We start from the raw sequence: 27,235 nt of genomic DNA, 5'->3' as shown, positions 1-27,235 counted from the left end.
GATTCAGAAAATAACAGAATGTTTAAAAGAAAAGGAGGGCAAATGTATATTTTTTTGGAATGGCTATGTTTTGTCAGGTCATGCATTTCGTTATTCTAGTTCACCGAAACTACCAGAACCCGACTTGTGTCTCAAAATATGGTTACAATGTGTTGGTTTACTAATGTTACAATGTATCAAGGCTGAAACATGATTGGCTACACAAATTATTGTTTCCATTATTGTTTCCAAACTGAGTGGTTCGAGCCCTGAATGCTGATTGGCTGACAGCCGTGGTATATCAGACCATATACCACCAGTATGACAAAACATGTAATTTTACTGCTCTAATCACGTTGGTAACCAGTTTATATAATAGCAATAAGGCACCCCAGTGGTATATGGTACTCAGTGGTATATGGCCAATATACCACGGCTAAGGGCTGTATCCAGGCACCCCTGGATGGCTATGGTATATTGGCCATATACCACACCTCATTGTGCCTTATTGCTTAATTGTATCCTGATAATGACATCATTTACCTCAACATTTCATATAGGCGAAGGTTTTGGCATTCATAGGTCTTTCAGCCTATAGCCCTATATATTTGTTAATGCAAAATACATTTAATCATTATTACATTTGCTTTAATTACTTAGGCCTATAGTTAAATCAAACATATCATGTTGTGCAGGTTTGGTAATAGGCTGTGCTCAGCCAATTGTAGACTATAAACATGAAAACGTTACACAAGTTGTTATGTAGGAAATTAAGAAGGCTCGGCTCGTTTGTGTCCGCACCACTGCAACCGCTGAGCTCAATGGTCGTAACGACTCGACTCCGTTTGATTTGGCGTCATTTTACCCACAGTAGAATGGGAGATATCTCTTCCAAAACACAGATGCCGACTCCAGAGAACGCTCTACCCGGGAGAAGTGAAAGTTTAAAAGTATCAGGTAGGATTATTTTCCCTGTGTGGGTCTGTGTCGCATGGTGTCCTAGGCTCGGTAGCTTTAGCCTATAACGTTAGTAGCTAGCCGACATACCTAGTTGCTTAGCAAAACAGCCGTAGGAACTGTAAGTTGGCCTAATTATGTAAACATTGACAACACAAAGCGCGTACAGTTGGTATTTATGTCAACAAGCACTTGTCGTACGACTGTGTAGCCGACACACTTATGTGTTGCACGAATTGACTACACTTCTGCCCTGCTATGACTTTGAAGCGCTGCAGAGAATTTGTTTTGTCACTGAAACCTCCATATTGCGCATGCGTATTATTCACTTCTCGCGGCTATTAAACTGTTCCAAGAAAGGTCCGTGCAATCCGGGTTCCTTGGGACTTTCCCACCCCATTGAAGTTGACATTTAAAATGGTTAGGGTTTAGGGTAGAGACGACTCTAATGTAGACTAGACTATTTCTCCCTCACACTGCACAGTTCTCTCTCTCTCTCTCTCTCTCTCTCACACACACACACACACACACACACACACACACACACACACACACACACACACACACACACACACACACACACACACACACACACATACACACACACACCTCTGATTAAGGCAACCTGTCCCAAAGATTATAATTTGTATAAAAAAAAATATTTAAGAAATACAAATAATAATAAGGCTGGAGAATTATAGTGCATGTCACTGTTAATCCTGCAACTATGTAGGCCTTACACCAAGGATATTTCTATTGGATCTCAATGTCCTTAAAGTGATTGAATATGCATTCTATCCTACTGGCAAGAACTTGACTCGCTTGGGGAAATTTGTGCTCATTTAAAGTCAGTGGTGCAAAACATAATGTTTTCATGGGCTCCCGAGTGGCGCAGCGGTCTAAGGCACTATCTCGGCGCAAGAGGTGTTACTACAGTTCCTGGTTAGAATCCAGGCTGTATCACATCCGGCCGTGATTGGGAGTCCCATAGGGCGGTGCACATTTGGCCCGGGTTTGGCCGGGGTAGGCCGTCATTGTAAATAAGAATTTGTTCTTAACTGGCTTAATTTATTTATGTAACCTTTATTTAACTATGTCTAAAGAAAGATGCTATCTCCAACACTCCATTTAGATTAAAGATGAATTGTATTTCCTGTCTGACTCTCAGAGGATGGAAAAAGGCAAAACTTTCAGTTTGAGGGGAATGGCTGACACAAGTTGAGTTACATAACATTTGAAGGGTAGAGGGGTGCGGTCTGCAGTGATGAGAATGAAAACATGTAGCCTACTAGCGTTTGCACTGTAGGCAAAGAGAGAGAGCACTAGGAGCTCGCCGCATGACATCAAACATCGATCGCAAGGAAAAGGCAAGAGGAAAAACAATTGCAGTACCTTGTGTTGCTTGGTTCCTGTCACCATAGGATGGGAAAATCATAACAGTAATTGTCTGGGGTCCTACGGTTTTCTCAGAACAGGCCCCATCTGAGTGGATGTCTAACACAACACCTAGTTATAACTGTCATCGTAAACTGCATTTCACTTTTCTTCAGAATTGCCCCAAATAAGTGTGTGTGTAAGAGAGGGCAAGTAAAAGGTAAAAGGCCTGGCGGGAGCAGCTGAAGGCTGCTTGAGATGCGGCTCACATGGGAACTGTGTGCAATGGCATGAAGCGTGACCGTGCAGGAAAGGGATCCACCCTGCAGGACTGCAGTGGTCTGATTACCAGCCCCATACAGACCTGGCCTCCCTCCCCAGTCTCAGCCCTATGGCAACATCACTGCACCACGGGGCTGGCAGGTTGCCAGGAGACGCACGCACAGCTCCACAGACAGGCACCACACCACTGCACGTGGCTCTGTTAAGGCATCCTGATGTTGCTGCTAGCCCGCTGAAGGTCACACATGACGGGGCGTTGAAACAGTGAGGAAAGAGGAATGAAGGGTCAGAGACAGAATGAAGTGGATTCATTTATTGCCCTTCAGGATTATGATGCTCTGGATAAGAGAGTAGCCATGGTATCTGTTATGCATTTTATGGACAGTGAAATGGTTATTTACTTATGGACATGGTGAAACTCATCCAAATCCCAGTAGATGCTGACAGGCATGTGACTGCCTATTTTATATTTTGCAGATCACAGATGGCTCTAGTTCTGTGTAGAGCAGCTACCAGTGAAAGATAATAGGGGCCAGTCCTGATTTATGTGGTCATTCCAAATGATGTGATTGTCCAAGGTGTATGTTGTACCATCCATCCACAGGCCTCTTCTAGAATAGATAGGGATACTGATGGACTTGGACTGTTTGTTGTAGATTGTGTTTTCAGTTTTCTTTCATAATCAGAAATAATCAGTTGCATTGTTGCAAAGTCAGCGAATATATATTACCTCCACCTCACTAAATAAAAAAAAACTACTGCATCACCTCTAGTCAGTTAATGGATATAGGAGAATTTACAAGGGATTTTACCTTATGTTAACATTTATTGTAGTCTACGAGCTACATGGTTTAAAATCCATTTTAATCTAATATCCCAAACTGTCGGGGAAAGCTATGAATTAATAAAGTAGCAAAATGGCTTTAAGAGAAATTGACAGCCAATCAACAGCCTCTGTTTTGCTGTGCGTCTTATTTATTCCCTATAGGATCACTCCTGCATCTGCCAGTCTAAATTCCACCATGCTAGGCTGTTGCGTGGGATGGGGGTTGTGGCTATGTGCTACTGGATGGTGTGAACATGGAGGCAGGCAGTGGTGAGTTGGCACCAGCGATGTGGGCACTGAGGTGCCCCCTCAGAATGGCGGGAGATGCTGTGCCTTGGCACATGGTGAATAGACTACCCCAGCATTGAAAAAGCGAAGCTGCTTCAGGTCTTGTAAAGACATCCCAGAGACATTTTTGGGGAGTCCCATCAAGAGAGACATGGAGGAACTCCCTGCGTGACTTGCTTGGGTGAGGGTGGGAAGGAGAGGGGAATGTGCTGTGGTGGGGGTATGGAGAGGTTAAGGGGGGGTGTGGGTAGGCATTGGGAGGTATTGGCTGGATTCCAAGTACCACACGTGTCTGTGTGCATCTGTGTGGGGGGCGGGAGAGGGGAGATGCCAGAGATGAAGGAAGTGGTCGAGTGGCGTAGCTCAGAAATGAATCTGAGATTCGTTTTGATAAATTTGCCCAAATCAATGGTTTTATTTCGGGGGGGAGTGTGGGTGTTTGGGGGGTACTCAGACAGACATGTTGGAACCCCGCCAAGGCATCTCGGGAAGGTTGCCATGTCGAGAGAGAGGGAGAGGAGGGGAAGAGAGAAAATCCAGACGAGACTTGGCAGGGTTCTATCGCAGCTCCCTTTGTCTGTTTGCTCAGCTTTGCGCTAAGGAAATCAAAAATACCCAGGGTGTAGGAACTCTGCTTCAACGCGAAAAAACTAAACCAAACAAGAAATCAAGTCGAGAAAACTACTTTGAAAAATTTGAGGACGCCGAGGGTGAATGGGGCACAAGCATAGTCACCAAAAATATGTTCTAATTCCAGCAGAGTTACACAATGCTTATTTGCGTGACTGGAGGAGGTTACTTGAGCCAAGAGATGACCATGTCATTTCAACTCAATCTTTCTTTGTAATTTCCAAGCGAATGAAGCTGCCTCTTCTGTCTTTTCTGGCTATGTTTTGAACACAAAAGGACTCTCAAAAGTGGACCTGGATTTTATCCATGAAGGACTGACAGAACTGTTGTGGCCAAGCAACTGTCAAGAAAAAAGCGTTTTGCCTTTCCATAGATCAAACCTTAAGTCGCTATCCGAACATCACTGGGAGTAGATTTCACCTTCCAAAGTTTTGTGATTGTAAAAATCACTGACTTCAATGCACCTCTAGGGTCAGAATGGAGATAACTGGCCTCAAAAATATATTGGATCACCTCCCTAACTGCCTCTGTTGTCACTAAGTTTTCCTCTTTGTGAGAGGGGTTTACAGCGGAACAACAGCAACTGGTTACTCAGGCCAAGTGCTCTTTGACCAAGCTTTAGAGTTCCATTGTGTCTCGCAGTTGGACGAACTGAAGAACATTAGAAGATATCTTGCCTGCAGAGGACTGAGATTCCCCAGCATTTGGATGTTGGAGATCTGAGGCCAGTGGATCTACAGTAGTCTGTGAGGCACTGAACTAGTAGTGCAGTTTCTCCAAGCTGCCTATTCTCAGTTGAAAGAGAGTTCTACAGGCCTGACAGTTTTTTTTCTAATATCTAAGGTTTCAATTCATTCTCAGCTTCACAATGAGAGTGTGGTACTGTGTAAGGTAAGTTATATGTTATATCTGGTTTCTACAGATTAAGACGTCTACTTTCTCTCCCGTTATACTATAAAGAAACCATAGGTGTTCCTTACTTACCAGCTATGTTGTTGTCCCCGGGACACTTCAGAAGTCTAGCATTGTTTTCCTGCTATATGAAAAAGGAAGGCACTTAAAGGAGGCTGAGGAATGTCAGGGATGACTTAAAACATCTCCTGAAGGATCGTCCATCCCTCCCCAGAGGACCCGGTGTGCCTACCATTCTACCGCTTTCCCACGATCAACGCCCTCGCTGCTGATTTTCATACTTGCCAAACACAGCCCCTGCAGAGAGAGTGGTCTCCCAGTCTCCGAATCCCCCGGAACCAGTGGTTTTTCTCATCTCCACCGTGTGGCTGATATCCCCCCTCTCGTTGTCTGTCACAGGCACAGCAGTGCCATCTCCCCCTCGGTCATCCTTAGGAAGCGCTGTGCATGATGGTTTCTGATTTGTGTCTGGCACTTGATTAATAACTGCAGGGAAAGGCTAATAGAAAAGTAAGAAATGTTCCCCTCAAGGTTTATATTGAATCGCTGCCAAGGCAAATTACACTCTGCCAGATGTGTTTGTACTGATAGCAGGTGGAGTTAGCAGGTGTACTGTGATGGCTCTCATAATTATGAACGTTTGTTGTGGAAACATCATATTTTGCCTCTTTCTGTCGTGTTGGTGATTTCATCATTACTTGTCCTTATATTTAGCTTCAAATTATGGACAACAGAAAGCAGGCCGGAGTGTTGAGTTTTTATAGTCCATTTTCATTCAAGTTTATGAAAATGAATGGCCAGCTCATTTAGCTGTGGCTATTACCGTACAGATGACGCATTCATGAATCACAATTAACCAAATTCTAGTATCACGGAATCAAGATAATGGCGATTAAGAAGACCCCAATTGTCCTTTTAGATTTTGATTCTGTAAACGGGGTTGCAATTAAAGGTTGAAGGAAATTCTGTTTAGTGTTGGAGTGCTGCTGTTCTCTCCTCTTGATCAGTCAAGGTTCATGCAGGGGTGAGGGCCTCAGTCTCCAGCTCTGAGAGTATGAGGAGGGATGGGAGGGGAAGATGTAGACCTGCTGATGCATTTACACATGGCTCTCTGCTCCTGAGAGTCTTCCTTTTGGACCCAAGTAACCTGAAACACAATGTCAGTCTTTTAAAGGAGGTTCAGGTGTAGGAAGTTAGGCCTGAAATTGGGGGCCTTGTCTACAAGCACTACTAGCATTTGGCGTTGGCTTTTAGCTTGGCCAGCTATCTACTCTCCCTGCTTAGCAGAGTTATTTACATTTACATTTAAGAGTTATGACTACTTTTCTATTTAACGCCTCCCGTTTTAAAGAGAATGTAAGACAATAGCTACATGATTCTGTTCTGTCTCAAGTCTCAGCCGTTATGAAAGTGTCAACACATGTAACTGAAGGAGGGCAGTGAACTTGAGAAAAGTTTGACTTAGAAGAACCTGAAGTCTCCAGATAGCGGGACTGATTGTTGGGGTTGTGAGTGACGGCGTCTGATGGTCATGGTTGGACTGAGGCTCTGCTCCAGCCTCCAGTGCCCACTCATGTGGAGGGCAATGGCGTAGTGGAGGAGGAAGCTCTCCAATTTCTCCAAGGTTGGCTTTACCCAAGTCCACCCATGCATGCATGGCCGACATCGCCTGTCTATGAATTATTCACAAAGCTCTCATCTTCACAGGTCACTGTCATCCAGCAGTGTCTCTCTCTCTCTCTCTCTCTCTCTCTCTCTCTCTCTCTCTGCCCTTCAACTTTAATCCAGAGAAACTTCCCCGGCAAACACAGCACAAATCTTCAACCCGGGGCCTCCAGTGACAGAGAATGAGTACTTGGGTTGCCCGTGAGCAATATTGCAGGGTTTATCATGCCTGTTAAGTGAGTTTTAAAGGCTTTATCAGCCTCTGTTGTGCCAAGATATGTCTTCATTTGTCACATGCTGAGTAATGATCCTGGCTAATGCCAGCGTAGACTCTGGTGACATGCATGGGATTTCACCATGAGTGTCCCTTGTTTACACTGACACTGATAACCCCACGGACAAAATTGGCACGGCTTGCACCTCAGAGAACTTAGATTACCTGTCATTCACTGAGGTTTATCTCTCTCAACCACAGTTTGCCATCCTCTGAGTATAAACTCAGTTTAAGATGTCTCTTAGTTATTGTTATCTTGTCTTTCAGTCTAGATCCAGTTGTTTAAATGCTTAGAAACACAGTTTTATGATTCCAAACTGTGACTTCTTCTGCTCTTAATGGCATACCATACACTGTTGTGGTGTACTGGTAGCATGTTGGGTCAAACCCATCTGGGACCAATTTCTGTCTGACTGGATTGGAGTTAAAGTGACTGTCTGTCTAAATTCCTACAAAATAGACATGTTGTAATCGCTTAACACCAAGCAAAAAAGGGTAAATCTATGAATAATTTAGTGAGTCAGGTTGCCTACCACATGTATCTGAAACCGAGGTGGAAGTGTTATAGGAGGACAAATCATTAGCTTGTCACGCTATGACTACCCCGATCTGAAAACAGTTGATGGTAATCAAGAATCGTTATATTAGCCCTGGGCACACAACTTTAATTAAATGGAAGATTAGATGTAACAAATTAAAGATTCATTCATTAACCTCAAACCCACCAGGTGGGGGTTATTAATCAGATTAATTATGTCATGATAATGCTAATGATGTTCTACGATTCTCATAAATCTTTAAAAAGTCTCTTAAAAACAAATTGGAGGAAGGATATTCTGAGGGCCACAGCTCTGTATTCATTAGTGTGTTACGGTGAGAGATATTTATGTGACCTGGCTCATCTCATTACTGAGCGAGATTACACAGAAATATGGTTCTTACTTATCATATTTGCCCTGTATTAATTGGCTGAACCTCAGCCAGCTAAGGAAACTGATCTGAAATGCTGGAGGTTTTCAATTTTTTCTACATTAGCATTTTAGTCATGTAGCTGATGCTCTTATCCAGAACGACTTACAGTAATGAGTACATACATTTTCATACCTTTTTTTTCTCTTGTACTGGTCCCCCGAGGGAATCAAACCCACAACCTTGGTGTTGCAAATGCCGTGCTCCACCAACTGAGCTCAGCATCTTTTCCCAAGAGACTATCTGGTTGGGTAAAGAACAAATCTAACAAATCAGCACCACTTCCTGGTCCTTTGTTTATTTACAGTGGTGAGTGCATAGATGGTCCCCTGTGGGTATTGAACCCACAACCTTTGTGTTGCAAGCGCTATGTTCTACCAACTGAGTCACACAGGACCCCAAGGTAGTAGGATAATCGGATCCCCCTGATTATCATTAAGAGGATCATCTGCCTAATGATCTTTTGGCTAATTTGTCATATAACTGTCCTCACACCTCAACACAATGTGATATTGTTTAGCTCTTACATTATAGCTCAATCCTCTCTCTCCTCATTCTTTCTCTATTTTTCTCCTTTATCCCTCTCTATCTCTACACCCCTCTTTCTCTGTCTCTCCTCATTCTGTCTCTCTCATGATAGTTATTTTGCATAACGTACCTGACATCTCCTCTGGTTGTTAGTGGGCGTGAGTGCTGGAGGTTTCAGTGAGCTTAGCCCACTGTTGGTGAGATGCCATTAGTCTGGCCTGTGTTAAAACCCTCATACAAACACACACACACACACACACCTCTCTCCCCTTCTCAGCCCATGCACTCATTCCAGGGCTCTGATAGCAACGGATGCTGTGCTGTTGCCATGTGTGGAGGCATTTCTGTGACATTGCTTGGTGGAGTGGCATGATGGCTGATTAACCCTTCGTTACCCTCGTTGCGTAACTTCTCTTGATTGCATAATGGATTGCCATTACACATACGGTTGGTGGCTTCCTGTGTAACCTCACTACTTTGTTTTGTATCCTCTTAGAACAGAGCGACGCTTTGATGCAATGGCGCGGAAGCTGGTTGAATATGTGGCTGTTGACCTGTGACCCAGATCTCCTCTATTGCTGTAGTTCTGCTGTTGCTGCTGAACGTGAAGGGTTTCCCATTAAGCAGTTAGATTATTGCTGGAAGCCAGGCTCTTAAATCCTGTGTTTTGACATATATTCTGAGGTATGGAGTCAGATGAAGCTGATGTTACAGTATGTGGGTGTTCATGTTATGGTAACTAACCTACATTTCCCCATTTGAAATGATATTGAGATAACTTTTAACTGGTTATCTCATTACAAGAGGGGATATACAGTGGTTGCTATTAGTACGAATGTTGTGATCTTTGTCACAAAAGATGCATACATTTTTGAAGTATTGTCACGTCTCCGAAAGCACACGTTCCTTGAGGTTTATCAAAATGTTATCTTTCATTGATTTCTATAATCTAGTATAGTGGAGCGTTGCTCTTAAATGTATTTGGATAGTCAGTTCACACCCCTGGGGAGGAGGTTCAGAAGGTTAGAATTACACAAAATACAAAAGATTGGATTTGGCCTTCGCAGACAGAGAGGATCACTACAACTAGGATACACAGGAAGGAGTGAGCTCCCTCTCCTCTCCTCTCCCCACCCTTTGGAAGAAATACACAACACCTGAACAAAGAACTGACAGAATTAAAGATGTATTGTGTCCTGAGTCCTGCACTGTTTTTGTTTTCAGTGTTTCTACCTCTGGGGAAGAGAAACTTCCTTTTATGTGTGAGCTCAATCCGCCCATAGACCTAGGTAGGGAGCTGGAGAGAGAGACCATGTTTGATGTTGACACATAAGTGGGAGAAGAAGGAGCAGAGCAGCCCTCCTTGCTATCACTATGAAACACACACAACAGGCCATCATTGTAAATCACAATTTGTTCTTAATTAGTATGTGGTGAATGTTCAACTCTTAGTTTAAAACTTCAAACTGGTAACACTTGTAACGCAGCCAGTCTTCAGTGTTGGAGTAGTGAACTACATATCGTGTATTGTACTTTACAGTATTGAAACTTCTGTATAAAACAGTTCCTCTGGACCTCCTCGGAGTCTGAGTTTGCCCACCCCCCAAAAAAAAAATCCCAGAATGCATCAGCCACTCAAAGTACAGTTGAAGTCGGAAGTTTACATACACTCCACAAATTTCTTATCAACAAACTATAGTTTTGACAAGTCTGTTAGAACATCTACCTTGTGCATGACACAAGTCATTTTTCCAACAATTGTTTACAGACAGATTATTTCACTTATCACTGTATCACAATTCCAGTGGGTCAGAAGTGTACATACACTAAGTTGACTGTGCCTTTAAACAGCTTGGAAAATTCCAGAAAATAATGTCATGGCTTTAGAAGCTTCTGATCATTTGAGTCAATTGGAGGTGTATCTGTGGATGTTTTTCAAGGACATTACATTTTTGCATCTGAGCTCTTAGTGTGCGGCTCTCCTTTATTGTCAAGTTTTCCACTCCGCTAGCCAGCACCTCGCCAAAATAGGTGTGCGTTTCTTTTTCATCTAGAGTGTATTTCAAGGCCTACCTTCAAACTCAGTGCGTCTTTGCTTGACATCATGGGAAAATCTAAATATATCAGCCAAGACCTCAAAAAACTAAATTGTCGACCTCCACAAGTCTGTTTCATCCTTGGGAGCAATTCCCAAACGCCTGAAGGTACCAAGTTCATCTGTACAAACAATAGTATGCAAGTATAAACACCATGGGACCACGCAGCCATCATACCGCTCAGGAAGGAGACACGTTCTGTCTCCTAGAGATGAACGTTCTTTGGTGCAAATAGTGCAAATCAATCCCGGAACAACAGCAAAGGACCTTGTGAAGATGCTGGAGAACACAGGTTCAAAAGTATCTATATCCACAGTAAAACAAGTCCTATATCGACATAACCTGAAAGGCCACTCAGCAAGGAAGAAGCCACTGTTCCAAAACCGCCATAAAAAAGCCAGACTACGGTTTGCAACTGCACATGAGGACAAAGATCGTACTTTTTGGAGAAATGTCCTCTGGTCTGATGAAACAAAAATAGGACTGTTTGGCCATAATGACCATCATTATGTTTGGAGGAAAAAGGGGGATGCTTGCAAGTCGAAGAACACCATCCCAACCGTGAAGCACGGGGATGGCAGCATCATGTTGTGGGGGTGCTTTGCTGCAGGAGGGACTGGTGCACTTCACAAAATAGATGGCATTATGAGAGAGGAAAATTATGTGGATATATTGAAGCAACATCTCAAGACATCAGTCAGGAAGTTAAAGCTTGGTTGCAAATGGGCCTTCCAAATGGACAATGATCCCAAGCATACTTACAAAGTTGTGGCAAAATGGCTTAAGGACAACAAAGTGAAGGTATTGGAGTGGCCATCACAAAGCCCTGACCTCAATCCTATAGAAAATTTGTGGGCAGAACTGAAAAAGCGTGTGCGAGCAAAGAGGCCTACAAACCTGACTCAGTCACACCAGCTCTGTCAGGAGGAGTGGACCAAAATTCACTCAACTTATTGTGGGAAGCTTGTGGAAGGCTACCCAAAACGTTTGATCGAATTTAAACAATTCAAAGGCAATGCTACCAAATACTAATTGAGTGTATGTAAACTTCTGACCCACTTGGGAATGTGATGAAAGAAATAAAAGCTGAAAGAAATCATTCTCTCTACTATTATTCTGACATTTCACATTCTTAAAATAACGTGGTAATCCTAACTGATCTAAGACAGGGAATTTTTACTTGGATTAAGTGTCAGGAATTGTGAAAAACTGAGTTTAAATGTATTTGGCTAAAGTGTATGTAAACTTCTGACTTCAACTGTATATACTACCGATTGCTGTTCATGGTTCTGAAATTGCGACGTCTACGTTGCTACCTATCGATAGGCTGTCAGATGATGTGGTGCTGGTGCTGCAGTAGCCTATAGCTTTGCTTTAATGGATGCATTATTATTATTATTATTATTATTTGGTTGTCATTTTCTCATGTTAAGCCTAATGTTTCCAAATATGTTTTGGATGAAAAAATTCATACTAATTACCAAAAATAAAAAACACTAACCAAATTCACACTGCTTCTCTGAATTTCAAACAAAAACAAACCCCCAAAAATACAATAGTTTGACGAGTGCAATTTATCACTTGCGGTATAAACACATCAAAGTCCACCTTCTTCACTGTTAGTGTGTGGGAATCCTTCTCCTGCATGGCATTCACTGCAGACTGTGGGACATCCACTACCATCTCATCTCTACTTAGTACTCCAGCTATTTTAACTTCCTCCACATGGGAGACCTGCTGGATAGCCCTGATCCTAGCTACTGCGACCTCCTTCATCCTTACAGGGCATTCTGGGAACTCGGGAACGTGATTCCCATCACAATTACTACAACATGCTTCATCTGACTCTTCAACTGCTACATATTTATTCCTTCGACAAACACTTGCCACATGTCCAAACTTTTTACAATTGTAACACTACAGTGGCTTCTGTACATATGGTCTCACTGCACATCTCACATACCCAAGTTTAACGTAATTTGGGAGAACCACTTCATCAAACGACAGTAAAACCTATCATTCGATTCAAGCGACATGCCTCTACCACTCCTGGAATGTTACCCCTAAACCACACAGCCTCTGTGTCCAACGAGACACCAGAGATGTCGAGACAACGAGACACCAGAGATGTCGAGACAACGAGACACCAGAGATGTCGAGACAACGAGACACCAGAGATGTCGAGACAACGAGACACCAGAGATGTCGAGACAACGAGACACCAGAGATGACACCTTTAACCAGTGCCCTACTCTGAAAATCATAGCTTTCCATATCATTTGTCGACATCTTGTAGAGCCACAGAGCTTTCTCATTTTGCGCTTTTGACACACACGAAAAGACCATCAAACCGCCCCAGGTCACTCTGACAGATGCCCCTTTACCCAATTCGTTCATCGCTATCTTCGAGACCTCTCACGTCACCCCGCTCCTCCGCTCTCTCCACTGGCTTCCAGTTGAAGCTCGCATCCGCTACAAGACCATGGTGCTTGCCTACGGAGCTGTGAGGGGAACGGCACCGCAGTACCTCCAGGCTCTGATCAGGCCCTACACCCAAACAAGGGCACTGCGTTCATCCACCTCTGGCCTGCTCGCCTCCCTACCACTGAGGAAGTACAGTTCCCGCTCAGCCCAGTCAAAACTGTTCGCTGCTCTGGCCCCCCAATGGTGGAACAAACTCCCTCACGACGCCAGGACAGCGGAGTCAATCACCACCTTCCGGAGACACCTGAAACCCCACCTCTTCAAGGAATACCTAGGATAGGATAAAGCAATCCTTCTCACCCCCCCCCTTAAATGATTTAGATGCACTATTGTAAAGTGGCTGTTCCACTGATGTCAGAAGGTGAATTCACCAATTTGTAAGTCGCTCTGGATAAGAGCGTCTGCTAAATGACTTAAATGTAAATGATGATGTAAAATGCAAACGGGTCCCCCAAAAAACTATCAATGCTCGTGAATCGCTCTCCAACCATAAACTGCTGTTCATTTCCAACTTTAGCCCTTTCTGCTCCACTGTTGTTCACCATCGTCCACTCATTCTCACCAACTGAACTCGCGCCAAGATAATCGCACAATGCTTCTGCTTCCACCATTGGTCCGGCAGGCCATCACACTCACTCTCCATCTGAGTCCGACCTGATTCACCTACCTTTTTTTTAACCTGATAGTCAATTAAGTAAATAGGCCGAGGCGGGCTGCCATCACCCGGTTAGAAATAGGCTAATTATAAAAATGGGCTAATTACGTATCGTTTTCACCACTTCCGAATTCGTCAGACAAAGTTCCGCCCCCATTCATTTTCAACAGGGGCATGCGGAGCAATGCACAGGGGATTGTGGGAAGGTGAGCGGTGAAAAACCTATTGGCGGAGCTGTAGAAAAAGTTTAGCTCTGCTCTACTTTATGCAAATTATACTTGGCCACCGCTGCCGTTAACCAATCAGGGGAGGAGCAGATGTTTGCTTGAAAATCTTCCCTTCATGAAACTGTTATTAGTTCCCGGGCTAGAACCCCTGCTGTGTCTGGTTTTCCAATTCCATATCATGTTGCTTTGCTAGAATACAGAGACAAATCAGAAGGTCAATGGCATGAAGGAGCATTGTGTTGATGGTGGGTGAAGAGCGATTTGGACAACAATGTTTACATATGCTACTACCTAGCCATGAACCTCAATCTAAACCTCAAAACTGTGCTCAAAGCCACCATTTGTGAATGTGTTGACTAAATAAAATTGTAAATTTGCCCACCAAAGGATATAAATCACCAGGAACACACATTATTACATTGTAAATGAAACACTACGCTTGACACTCCCATGTGATATGCTACCAATTGGATTATGGTATCTTAATGTAATGATTGTCATATTTTATGGCTCTTTCATTATACCGGTGTCATGACATTGAGGATTATAGTTCACTTCCTGTAAAACACATAGGCCTACAGGTAAAATGAATGGGTACTTTGTGTAAAGGAAATTGTGGCTTTGAGTTGTAAACCATTGTTGTGCAAATCTCTCTTCACCCACCATCAATACAATCTCTGCAATCCTCCTCCATACCTTCTGATTTTTGTCTCTGTATTCTAAAATCATTCTCAGCAAATGAACAAGGTAGAATTACAACGCTCCCATGCCCCATTACTTTCCTCTGTGACATTTCTAATGAACCTACAAATTGTCAGCTCCTTATTTTCATATGCGGTACTGTACCTAGAATACAAGGGTTGGATTTGCACTAAACTATTTCACATGTCAGAAAATGTATGTAGAAAATCTGGTTAATGGATAGCGTCATTTACATTATCTACCTTTTATTATGTTAAGTTGAGAACATATAGCAAGCTCAACAACATGTAAATGATGTGTGAGTTTAGCTATTCTCTGCTTCAGGTGTACAATGACAAGGGACGCATCGCACATGCCCATAAGGCCACTAATGCCATCGTACAGTAGGCCTGTGGCTGCGTTAGTGACGCATGACATTATGATGAGCTGCTACATGGATCCACATGGCTGATATCCCGAGACGTGACAATCAATTAAAACAGATTGGAGAGTTCACAACTAGACTAAAAGGTGATGTTCATTTGAGAAAGCAACACAAAAACTCAGATCTTCACGCCTTTTTTAGTGCAGAATTGTGATCTGTGATTCATGAACATTGGCACTAGTTAATCTTGGAACACCTTTATAACCACTTCAATGAGTCAGCATTTCATTTCAAACTGTACAAATAATCTAACTCGTTTGTAATTGTTACCCGTAATAAGGCTATTATTACTAAAGCCTAATTGCGTGTGAACAAAAAAGTCCATTCCAGAGGTGGCCAACCTTGCTCTACTCCCAGATCTACTGGGTGAGCAGACTTCTATTCCAGCCCAGCAATAATACACATTACTATCAACTCATTAGGTTTGATACATTGAATCAGCTGTGTTAGTGCTGGGCTGGAACAGAAGCCTGCAAACCCAGCAAGACCTCCAGGAGAAGGATTTACCTGCTCCAGTTGTAATACGTTTGTAGCCTACATTGTGTGTGACTTTTAAGTGTATTGTTGTATACAAGTACACATACAACCCATTCCATACAAGGATGTGCCAGCAACCCCTTTGAACATTCACTGGGACCTCTTCGTCTGCAGACAGGCTTTCACAGCTCTCCATATCCGAGGACAGACAACACAAAGAAACGTGCTTCATTTTACTACAATTAGACAGTCCTGACTAGGTGAGTTACTATCAAGACTCAGGCTAAGAACCAGATGCAGACACAGGAGGAGGACAGTGCGAGTCTCAGAGTTTATTATAGTACAAGGGGCAGGCAAAAGGTAAGTCAAGGCAGGCAGAGGGTCATAATCCAAATCAGAGTCAGGCAGGTACAGGAAGGCAGGCAGGATCAGGACAGGTAGAAAGGTCAGAACTGGGAAAAACAAAAACTAGAGCACAGGAAACACGGGAACACGCTGGTAGGACTTGACAGGACAAGACGAACTGGCAACAGACAAACAGAAAACGCACGTATAAATACACAGGGGATAATGGAGAGAGATGTGAGACACCTGGAAGGGGGTGGAGCCCCCCCCCCCCCTTTGTAGGAGTTTCAGCTACGCCAGTATGTAGTGGTCCTGTACGTGGCTCAGTTCATTAGCAACATCAAAGTTGTAGTTCTGAGGTGCAGTTAATTGCTGATTATTGAGGCTGTTAACTCTCTCCTTGTATATTATGGGAGAGTATAATATACAAGGAGATTCTCAAAGCTGCTAATGAGAACCTTGATGACCTTGTACCTAGCCGGTGGGGATTCCGGTGGGGTGCCCCCACCCAGGCAGTGGCGTCATTATATACTGATGAAGACAGCTTGTCTGTCGAAACTTTGGATATTAGGTTATTCAACTATTGCATCTGAGCTCCAAGAGTTTGCGGCTCTCCTTTTCTTTTCAAGTGGTAGTGCTGGCAACACTAGCTGCAGTAACCCATGGGGAGGGGGTCACACTCGGACATTCAGAGAGGGGGCATATTATTTTGGCCCTGGTGGCACAAAATGATCAAAGGTCTGACTGCACAGAGATGCTTGGGAATATGGTTGCAACGGGGGACCAGCATGTGTGTGTTTCAGGGGAAGGGGGTGTATCTGATCTCCCATCACCTTGGACTTGACAATGGTTAATCAAATCTCCCCATTTTTTTTGCCAGTTTTTGCTCAATTTCTTATACAGCTGAGCTTATGGTTGTTTGTGGGAGAAAGGGGTTGTGCGTGTATGTGTGTGTGTGTGTGTGTGTGTTTGTGTGTGTGTGTGTGTATCCCACAACTGTTGCTAGGGAGTAAAGATGTTAGAGACAATATAGGATGATTCACAATAATTGTTTGCTGAAATAATAATTTCTTGCCAAAATGTAACTTTTGTAATAGCAATCCTGGTAAGAGGTAACAATCCTTTGCATGAACTACCTACATTATTACAAATATGAATAGTTAATTATGGAAATTAAGATATATATTTTTTAAATAGCTATATATAATACAAATCAAGGTGAGGGTGATGGAAATGCTTTTGGTCGGGCTGACCTGCTTCTGTTCTGTGGTGGCACTCTGTGTTCTTTTCGAAGGATGGGTCCCCGTCTCTCGGGGGCCTTGGGATTATAGCCAGCTATAATTGTAATGGTTTAGCAGATAATAAGAAAAGACGATCAGTATTTACCTGGCCAAAGGAGAAAGAATACGATCTCTATTGTCTCTATTGGGGGGGGCAAATATACTTCTCCCATGGGCAAAGAAATTCAAAAGGTGTGGTGATATTAATTAACAGTCATTTTGATCCAAATGTGCAAATTGTCCAAACAAATCCTCAAGGTAGATGGATGATGTTAAATATGTTTATTGGTCCATAAACAGGTATGGCTCATTAACCTATAAGGTCCATATAATGATGATCCACGCTTCTTTGAACATTTATTATGGTGGGAGATTATAATCCGGTTTCTTAATCTAATCTTCAACATAGAAATGCTACCAATTTTCTTTTTCCTGAAACTTGTTACAAATGATGGAGTCACTCATGATTCACCAAACTATATTTTGAAAGAGGACGTTAAGTACTTTAAGCATATGTTTTCATTTCAATCTCACTCCAATACATTTTTATAGAAAGTCAGCAAAAATAGATAAGATCTTGCTACCATGGAAAGGAAAATACCTGTCTATTTGTGGAAAAATCACCCTGATTAACTATTTTTAGTCATATCACAGTTGACCTATTTGCTTATGGTTTTGCAAACACCTAGCAACCTTTTTTTTCAATTGTATGAGCAAAAAAGATTTCATTTTATTTGGAACGGCAAGCCAGACAGAATGAAATGGGCCTATTAATATAATGAATATGAAATCGGAGGGCAGAAATGATTAAATATTAAAGCATTAGACCTCTCACTAAAGGCATCAGTCATACAAAAGTTATACTTAAATCTGAACTGGTTCTCTAGCAAATTAGTATGAATGTCTCACTCCATGTTCAAGAAGGGCCTTTTCCCTTTATTCAGATTACAACCGTTCACTTTTGGTAATTTGAAAACAAAATAATCTCCAAAATATATATATTTTTTAAACAAGCCATAGAAAGTTGGTTGCAATTTAAGTTTAATCCAACAGAAAAGACAGAACAAATAATACAACAAATATTGTGGTTAAACTCAAATATACTAATTGATTAAAAAAACTTTTAAAAAATTTACTTTGTAAATGATATCAGAAATAGGACTGGTGGAGTTATGTCACACATGCAAGCTAACACAAATACATGGAAATGTCTGCTCTACCCAAAAATACAACCAAGTGCCTTGCGATCGGAGGCCGAGCAGTTGCCATACCAGGCAGTGATGCAATCAGTCAGGATGCTCTTGATGGTGCAGTTGTAGAACATGTTGATGATCTGAGGGCCCATGCCAAATCTTTTCAGTCTCCTGAGGGGCAATAGGTTTTGTTCTACCTGCTTCACGACTGCTTCACTGCAGCCCCGTCGATGAGAATGGGGGTGTACTCTGTCCTCTTTTCCCTGTAGTCCACAATCATCTCCTTTGACTTGATCACATTGAGGGAGAGGTTGTTGTCCTGGTACCACACTGCCAGGTCTCTGACGACCTCCCTATAGGCTGTCTCGTTGCTGTCGGTGATCAGGCCTACCACTGTTGTGTCATCGGCAAATTGAATTATGGTATTGGAGTCGTGCCTGGCCATGCAGTCATGAGTGAACAGGGAGCACAGGAGGGGGCTGAGCACGCACCCCTGAGGGGCCCCTGTGTTGAGGATCAGCATGGAGGATGTGTTGTTACCTACCCTTACCACCTGGGGGCGGCCCGTCATGAAGTCCAGGATCCAGTTGCAGAGGGAGGTGTTTCGTCCCAGGATCCTTAGCTTATTGATGAGCTTTGAGGGCACTATGGTGTTGAATGCTGAGCTGTAGTCAATGAATAGCATTCTCACATAGGTGTTCCTTTTGTCCAGGTGGGAAAGGGCAGTGTGGAGTGCAATAGAGATTGCATCTGTGGATCTGTTGGGGCGGTATGCAAATTGGAGTGGGTCTAGGGTTTCTGGGATAATGGTGTTGATGTGAGCTGTGTCGGCTGTGCTTCCCTTTGTAGTCTGTAATGGTTTGCAAGTCCTGCCACATGAGCGTAAGAGCTGGTGTAGTATAACTCGATCTTAGTCCTGTATTGACGCTTTGCCTGTTTGATGGTTCGTCGGAGGGCATTGCGGGATTTCTTATAATCTTCCGGGTTAGAATCCCGCTCCTTGAAAGTGGCAACTCTAGCCTTTAGCTCAGTGCGGATGCTGCCTGTAATCGATGGCTTCTGGTTAGGGTATGTACGTACGGTCACAATGTAGACGATGTCATCGATGCACTTATTCATGAAGACATTGACAGATGTGGTGTACTCCTCAATGCCATTGGAGGAATCACGAAACATATTCCAGTCTGTGCTAGCAAAACACACCGGTAGCTTAGCATTTGCTTCATCTGACTACTTTTTTTATTGATCTAGTCACTGGTCCTTCTTGCTTTCATTTTTGCCTGTAAGCAAGAATCAGGAGGATGGAAATTTGGCCAGATTTTCCAAATGGAGGGCAAGGGAGTGCTTTGTATGCATCTCTGTGTGTGGAATATAGTTGGTCCATAGTTCTTTTCCCTCTGGTTGCACATTTAAAATGCTGATAGATATTTGGTAAAACTGATTAAAGTTTCCCTGCATTGAAGTCCCCTGCTACTAGGAGCGCTGCCTCTGGGTGAGCGTTTTCTTGTTTGCTTATGGTGGAATACAGCTCATTCAATAGCTACGAAGAATACAGATGAGAACTCTCTCTGTAGATAGTGTGGTCTACAGCTTACCATGATATATTCAAACTCAGGCGAGCAACAGCTCGAGACTTCCTTAGATATAGTGCACCAGCTGTTATTTACAAAAATACATAGTCCACCGCCCCTTGTCTTACCAGACGCCACTGTTCTATCCTGCCGGTACATCGTATAACCAGCCAGGTGTATGTTGATATTGTCGTCGTTCAGTCACAACTCTATGAATCATAAGATGATAGTTTTTAATGTCCCGTTAGTAGTTTCATCTTCCTGTAACTCATTGATTTTATTCTCCAAAGATTGCATGTTTGCTAGCAGAATTGAGGGAATTGGGGGTTTATTCAATCGCCTCCGAATTTTCAGAAGGCAGCCCGCTCTCTGGCCTCTCTTTCTCCACCTCCTCTTCACGCAGATCACGGGGTTCGGAGACTGTTCCCAAGGAAGCCGTATATCCTCCGCCTCGGGCTCGTCAGAGTCGTGAAAGAATAAAAATGATTCTGCTAGTCCGTGGTGAGTAATCGCAGTCCTGATGTCTAGAAGATATTTTCGGTCATAAGAGATGGTAGCAGTAACATTATATACAAAATGAGTAAAAAAATAACAAACAAACAAAAAACAATCGGTTGCAGGCACGTAAAACGTCTGCCTTCTGCTCCGGCTCCATTTTATGTACACTGCTCAAAAAAATAAAGTGAACACTTAAACAATGTATCTCCAATGTAACTCCAAGTCAATCACACTTCTGTGAAATCAAACTGTCCGCTTCGGAAGCAACACTGATTAACAATAAATGTCACATACTGTTGTGCAAATGGAATAGACAACAGGTGGAAATTATAGGCAATTAGCAAGACACCCCCAATAAAGGAGTGGTTCTGCAGGTGGTGACCACAGACCTCTTCTCAGTTCCTATGCTTCCTGGCTGATGTTTTGGTCACCTTTGAATGCTGGCGGTGCTTTCACTCTAGTGGTAGCATGAGACGGAGTCTACAACCCACACAAGTGGCTCAGGTAGTGCAGCTCATCCAGGATGGCACATCAATGCGAGCTGTGGCAAGAAGGTTTGCTGTGTCTGTCAGCGTAGTGTCCAGAGCATGGAGGCTCTACCAGGAGACAGGCCAGAACATCAGGAGATGTGGAGGAGGCCGTAGCAGGGCAACAACCCAGCAGCAGGACCCCTACCTCCGCCTTTGTGCAAGGAGGAGCAGGAGGAGCACTGCCAGAGCCCTGCAAAATGACCTCCAGCAGGCCACAAATGTACATGTGTCAGCTCAAATGGTCAGAAACAGACTCCATGAGGGTGGTATGAGGGCCCGACGTCCACAGGTGGGGGTTGTGCTTACAGCCCAACACCGTGCAGGACGTTTGGCATTTGCCAGAGAACACCAAGATTGGCAAATTCGCCACTGGCGCCCTGTGCTCTTCACAGATGAAAGCAGGTTCACACTGAGCACATGTGACAGACGTGACAGAGTCTGGAGATGCCGTGGAGAACATTCTGCTGCCTGCAACATCCTCCAGCATGACCGGTTTGGCGGTGGGTCAGTCATGGTGTGGGGTGGCATTTCTTTGGGGGCCGCACAGCCCTCCATGTGTTCGCCAGAGTTAGCCTGACTGCCATTAGGTACTGAGATGAGATCCTCAGACCCCTTGTGAAACCATATGCTGGTGCGGTTGGCCCTGGGTTCCTCCTAATGAAGACAATGCTAGACCTCATGTGGCTGGAGTGTGTCAGCAGTTCCTGCAAGAGGAAGGCATTGATGCTATGGACTGGCCCTCCCGTTCCCCAGACCGGAATCCAATTGAGCACATCTGGGACATCATGTCTCGCTCCATCCACCAACGCCACGTTGCACCACAAACTGTCCAGGAGTTGGCGGATGCTTTAGTCCAGGTCTGGGAGGAGATCCCTCAGGAGACCATCCGCCACATCATCAGGAGCATGCCCAGGCGTTGTAGGGAGGTCATACAGGCACGTGGAGGCCACACACACTACTGAGCCTCATTTTGACTTGTTTTAAGGACATTACATCAAAGTTGGATCAGACGGTAGTGTGGTTTTCCACTTTAATGTGTGTGAGTCCAAATCCAGACCTCCATGGGTTGATACATTTGATTTCCATTGATAATTTTTGTGGGATTTTGTTGTCAGCACATTCAACTATGTAAAGAAAAAAGTATTTAATAAGAATATTTCATTCATTCAGATCTAGGATGTGTTATTTTAGCGTTCCCTTTATTTTTTTGTGCAGTGTATATAAACTCAGCCAAAAAAGAAATGTCCCTTTTTCAGGAACCTGTCTTTCAAAGATAATTCGTAAAAATCCAAATTACTTCACAGATCTTCATTGTAAAGGGTTTAAACACTGTTTCCATGAACCATAAACAATTAATGACCATGCACCTGTGGAATGGTCATTAAGACACTAACATCTTACAGACGGTAGGCAATTAAGGTCACAGTTATGAAAACTTAGCAAACTAAAGAGGCCTAGCCCGAGTTACACCAGGAACGCACAATCCCTCCATCAGTGCTCAGACTGTCCGCAATAGGCTGAGAGAGGCTGGACTGAGGGCTTGTAGGCCTGTTGTAAGGCAGGTCCTCACCAAACATCACCGGCAACAACGTCGCCTATGGGCACAAACCCACCTTCACTGGACCAGACAGGACTGGCAAAAAGTGCTCTTCACTGACGAGTCGCGGTTTTGTCTCACCAGGGGTGATGGTCGGATTCGCGTTTATTGTCGAAGGAATGAGCGTTACAATGAGGCCTGTACTCTGGAGCGGGATCGATTTGGAGGTGGAGGGTCTGTCATGGTCTGGGGCGGTGTGTCACAGCATCAGACTGAGCCTGTTATTGCAAGCAATCTCAACGCTGTGCGTTACAGGGAAGACATCCTTCTCCCTTATGTGGTACCCTTCCTGACATGACCCTCCAGCATGACGGTGCCACCAGCCATACTACTCGTTCTGTGTGTGATTTCCTGCAAGACAGGAATGTCAGTGTTCTGCCATGGCCAACAAAGAGCCCGGATCTCAATCCCATTGAGCACGTCTGGGACCTGTTGGATCGGAGGGTGAGGCTAGGGCCAAATGGCTAGGGCCATTTCCCCCAGAAATGTCCGGGAACTTGCAGGTGCCTTGGTGGAAGAGTAGGGTAACATCTCACAGCAAGAACTGGCAAATCTGGTGCAGTCCCTGAGGAGGAGATGCACTGCAGTACTTAATGCAGCTGTTGGCCACACCAGATACTGACTGTTACTTTTGATTTTGACCCCCCTTTGTTCAGTGACACATTATTCCATTTCTGTTTGTCACATGTCTGTGGAACTTGTTCAGTTTATGTTTCAGCTGTTGAATCTTGTTGTGTTCATACAAATATATATTTAAGTTTGCTGAAAATAAATGCAGTTGACAGTGAGAGGACGTTTCTTTTTTTGCTGAGTTTATGTATGTGTATTTGTATGTATATTTATATATACTGTATATGTTTGTGTGTGTGTGTGTGTGTATATATGTGTATATATAGAAAATATGTTTACCCCAAAAATATATAGGGGATTGGCAATGTATCTATATCTGAAATCTATCTGCACTATTAAAGCTGATCTCCTCCGAAACACCATACACCTCGCGACTGACTATGTCAGCGTCCACTGCGCCCTGCCTGCCACAGGAGTCGCTGGTGCGGACGACGCTAGGCCAATTGTGCGCCGCCCCATGGGTCTGCCGGTCGCTGCAGGCTGCGACAGAGCCTGGACTCGAACCCAGAATCTCTAGTGGCAGAGCTAGCACTGCGATGCAGTGCCTCAGACCACTGCACCACTCGGGAGGCCCAGTGTCCACTGGACCGCCCTTGCCCGGAAATTTGTCACTCGTTCATCCCGCAATGATTGTTTTCAGCCATCGGTAGCTTGTGGGTGCGTCATATGCACTGTAGTCAGTTATGATTGCATGTGTACTTACATTAAATGTATAATTATTAATATACGCCTACTGTATGATAGCTAGTAAATTAATTAGCTATCTAACATTAGCCTAGCTGGAACTTCTGAAGAAGAAAAATGTTTTATTTCTACAATTTCCATAAGCTAACCAAACAAAAACATCATTACATTTACGAGACGTGTTTGTGCCGTCATGTGCATTAGTAGCACAATTTCTAACTTAATTACATTTGTTTTTACTTAGACTTGTATGTTGACTCCATATTGACATTGAGGTTTTAATTTTTGGTGGACTTTTCTTAGCAGATGTACAATCGCCACAAATTGAATTATGGGGAGTTTCAGTCCCCGAAGGGAACATAATTGTACACTTGCAAACTCTTCTAAAAACGAGGGCAGAGGGGCTTACGTTGCAAACTTCCTTTGCTTGGCTAATCATTTGGACCACACTCCAAGATGGTGAAGGGGATTCCCCCAAGTGCATAAGGCGAGGGTAAGTGGAGGGTGTATCTTTTATGAGTTTGAACCGCAGTGTTGGTCTTTTACCAAATAGGGCTATCCTCTGTATACCAACCCTACCTTGTCACAACACAACTGATTGGCTCAAACGCATTAAGAAGGAAAGAAAGTTAGTTGAAATGCATTCCAGGTGACTACCGCATGAAGCTGGTTTAGAGAATGCCAAGAGTGTACAAAGCTGTCATCAAGGCAAAGGGTGGCTACTTTGGAGAATCTCAAATATAAAATATATTTTGATTTGTTTAACACTTTTGATTACTACATAATTCATTATGTGTTATTTCATAGTTTTGATGTCTTCACTATTTTACAATGTAAAAATATAGAAAAAACATTGAATGAGTAGGTGAATCCAAACTTTTGAATGGTACTGTACATGCATGCGAACATGCATATGCAGCCCCACATGCGGCGTGCATGTACACACTCATATGATGCACATGCACGTACACACATGCATCACTTAGTGCCAGCCCATGTTGTCTTTCAATGTCAGTACATAATGTCAATATTCTGTCACTTCATATGTATGTTGGTGACTGGAAAGCAGTTACATATTCCTGGAGTAGATGCATAGCGAGCTTCCCCTCAGACAATTGACCTGACTTGTTATGCTAGCAGTGAAGACATTTAGTATTATGTCCAGGACAAAAGCACTGGTGAAATGTCAGCCATTTTAGAACTGATCGGTGTCATAAAGCTAGCTCCTGGTGTGGAATCACCACTTCCTCATTAACCTGCTATGACTGCACTGTTAACATCCTGAATGCAGAGGTCAGGGTGTTTTACCCATGGTCATTACCGTTTTCATTTATAGGATGGTCTTTCTGGAGTGTGCTATGTAACGAAAGGCAAGAAGAAGTGTAGCTTTGAAGTGATTCCTTTAAACAGGGTTTCTCTCTCCCTCTGTATTTCTCTCTCTCTCTCTCTCTCTCTCTCTCTCTCTCTCTCTCTCTCCCCCTCTCCCTCAGTCTCTCTCTCTTCCCATCCCCCACCTTCGCTCTGATTGGTTGAATTAACTCTGCAGCCTCCTGTTGTGAATAATTACTTTTGATCCAATGCGGATCTCTCTCGTTCTTTCTCTCTTGCTCCATGTCACCAATTTTTATAACATCCCCTGTCCCTGTTCCATATCCAACACACACACACGCACGCACGCACGCACGCACGCACGCACGCACGCACGCACGCACACACACACACACACACACACACACACACACACACACACACACACACACACACACACACACACACACACACACACACACACACACACACACACACACACACACACACACACACACACTGCAGGCGTTATTCAAATTCAGGTTCTGTCCCTGGCAGCTGGTCGATGAGTGGAGAGCGGGGACTGCGCTGGGACAGGGCCCAGCTGAATGCTCTCCTCCCCTGTTAGCTGCAGCGATGTGATGCCACTGGACGGGACATATGTAAACCAGCGATTAGCACTGACCCTCCAAACAGCCCTCAGAGCAGCCCAGTGGCAGCAGCCTCAACTAGGCCAGGGAGATGGGAAGAGCTAGCTCAGTGTCCCAGGGAGAGGGGAGCTCAGTGTGGATTAAGATGCAGGGAGGGAGAGCAGCATTCAGTACAGCATCAGCACAGCCAGAGGGAGGCTATCATGAATATTGAATGAGAGGCAGGACACCGAGTCTGTCGCTCCTTTCTACATTGAGTCAGTCATAAACAGGAGTCAGGAGGAATGGTCTATGTCCCATGCTTCCTTCCCTACCACAATCTCCACTCCCCCATCTTTCCCTAACCCATTCCTCAAACCCCCCTTACCACCACACACCCTTCCCTGTCCTACTCACTCTTCATACCCAAACAAGCCTTCCCATTGTAATGCATTGTAGTGATGCGTGTGTCGTTCCCTTAAAGCTACTACTTTCTCTAATCGTGTGCAACTGCAGCTCGCAGTTCAGGGCATTCCTGCATGTGGCCATACCTGCATCAGGAATGCCCACGTACCAGAGGTTCCCGCGGAGACAATTATGCCCGACAGGACAATGTCATCCCCGCCTCCCACTAGCACAGCAGGCGGGAGGCTGGGGCGACACCTTGTGTTCGCTAACTAGCTAGCTTGCTAGTTCGGGACACTGTGTACTGGCTAGCTAGCATGCTCGTTAGCTAGCTAGCAGATGGTGTTGTCCCTGCCTCCCACCTGCTGTGTACTGGACTAGCTGGCTAAGCTAGCACACAGTGTCCTTCACTGCTACCTGCCAAACACCAGCCGTATTTAACAGTATTATGGGAAACAGTGCCCGACAGGCTGGGATGAAGAACACTGTGTGCCGGTGAACAGCTAGCAAGCTACCGTTGTCGCCCCTTCTTCTGTGGGGTTTATCGGCTGCTGGCATCCAACGTTAACGTGCTTTAATGCCACCTACTGTACTGGAAGCAGAAATGCCCACATGCAAGAACGCCCCAAATTGCAGGCCTCAATTATACCCTTCTCACTTCCTCCAAGTGTGACAGCTAGTCAGGTGTGACCAAACGTTTTGAGAATGACACAATTATTTATTTTCACAGTCTGCTGCCTCAGTTTGTATGATGGCAATTTGCATATACTCCAGAATGTTATGAAGAGTGATCAGATGAATTGCAATTAATTCCAA

The 27,235-nt window shown here is 44.0% G+C and overlaps 1 protein-coding gene across 1 annotated transcript in view; it reads left to right on the top strand.

The window, feature by feature from the left end:
* The first annotated feature begins 738 nt into the window (after window positions 1-738).
* LOC135505934 (mitochondrial peptide methionine sulfoxide reductase-like) overlaps window positions 739-27,235 on the top strand; it is a 119,127-nt gene continuing 92,630 nt past the window's right edge. The window contains exon 1 of the mRNA XM_064925190.1: window positions 739-936. Coding sequence (XP_064781262.1) covers window positions 801-936 — 136 coding nt within the window. The 5' untranslated portion in view covers window positions 739-800. The remainder of the gene's footprint in view (window positions 937-27,235) is intronic.

This window comes from Oncorhynchus masou, chromosome 19 (genome assembly GCF_036934945.1).
Source record: "Oncorhynchus masou masou isolate Uvic2021 chromosome 19, UVic_Omas_1.1, whole genome shotgun sequence".
In the NCBI taxonomy this organism is placed as follows: domain Eukaryota; kingdom Metazoa; phylum Chordata; class Actinopteri; order Salmoniformes; family Salmonidae; genus Oncorhynchus; species Oncorhynchus masou.
The sequence above is the reverse complement of the archived record's forward strand: the minus strand, read 5'-3'. Positions and strand labels throughout refer to the sequence as shown.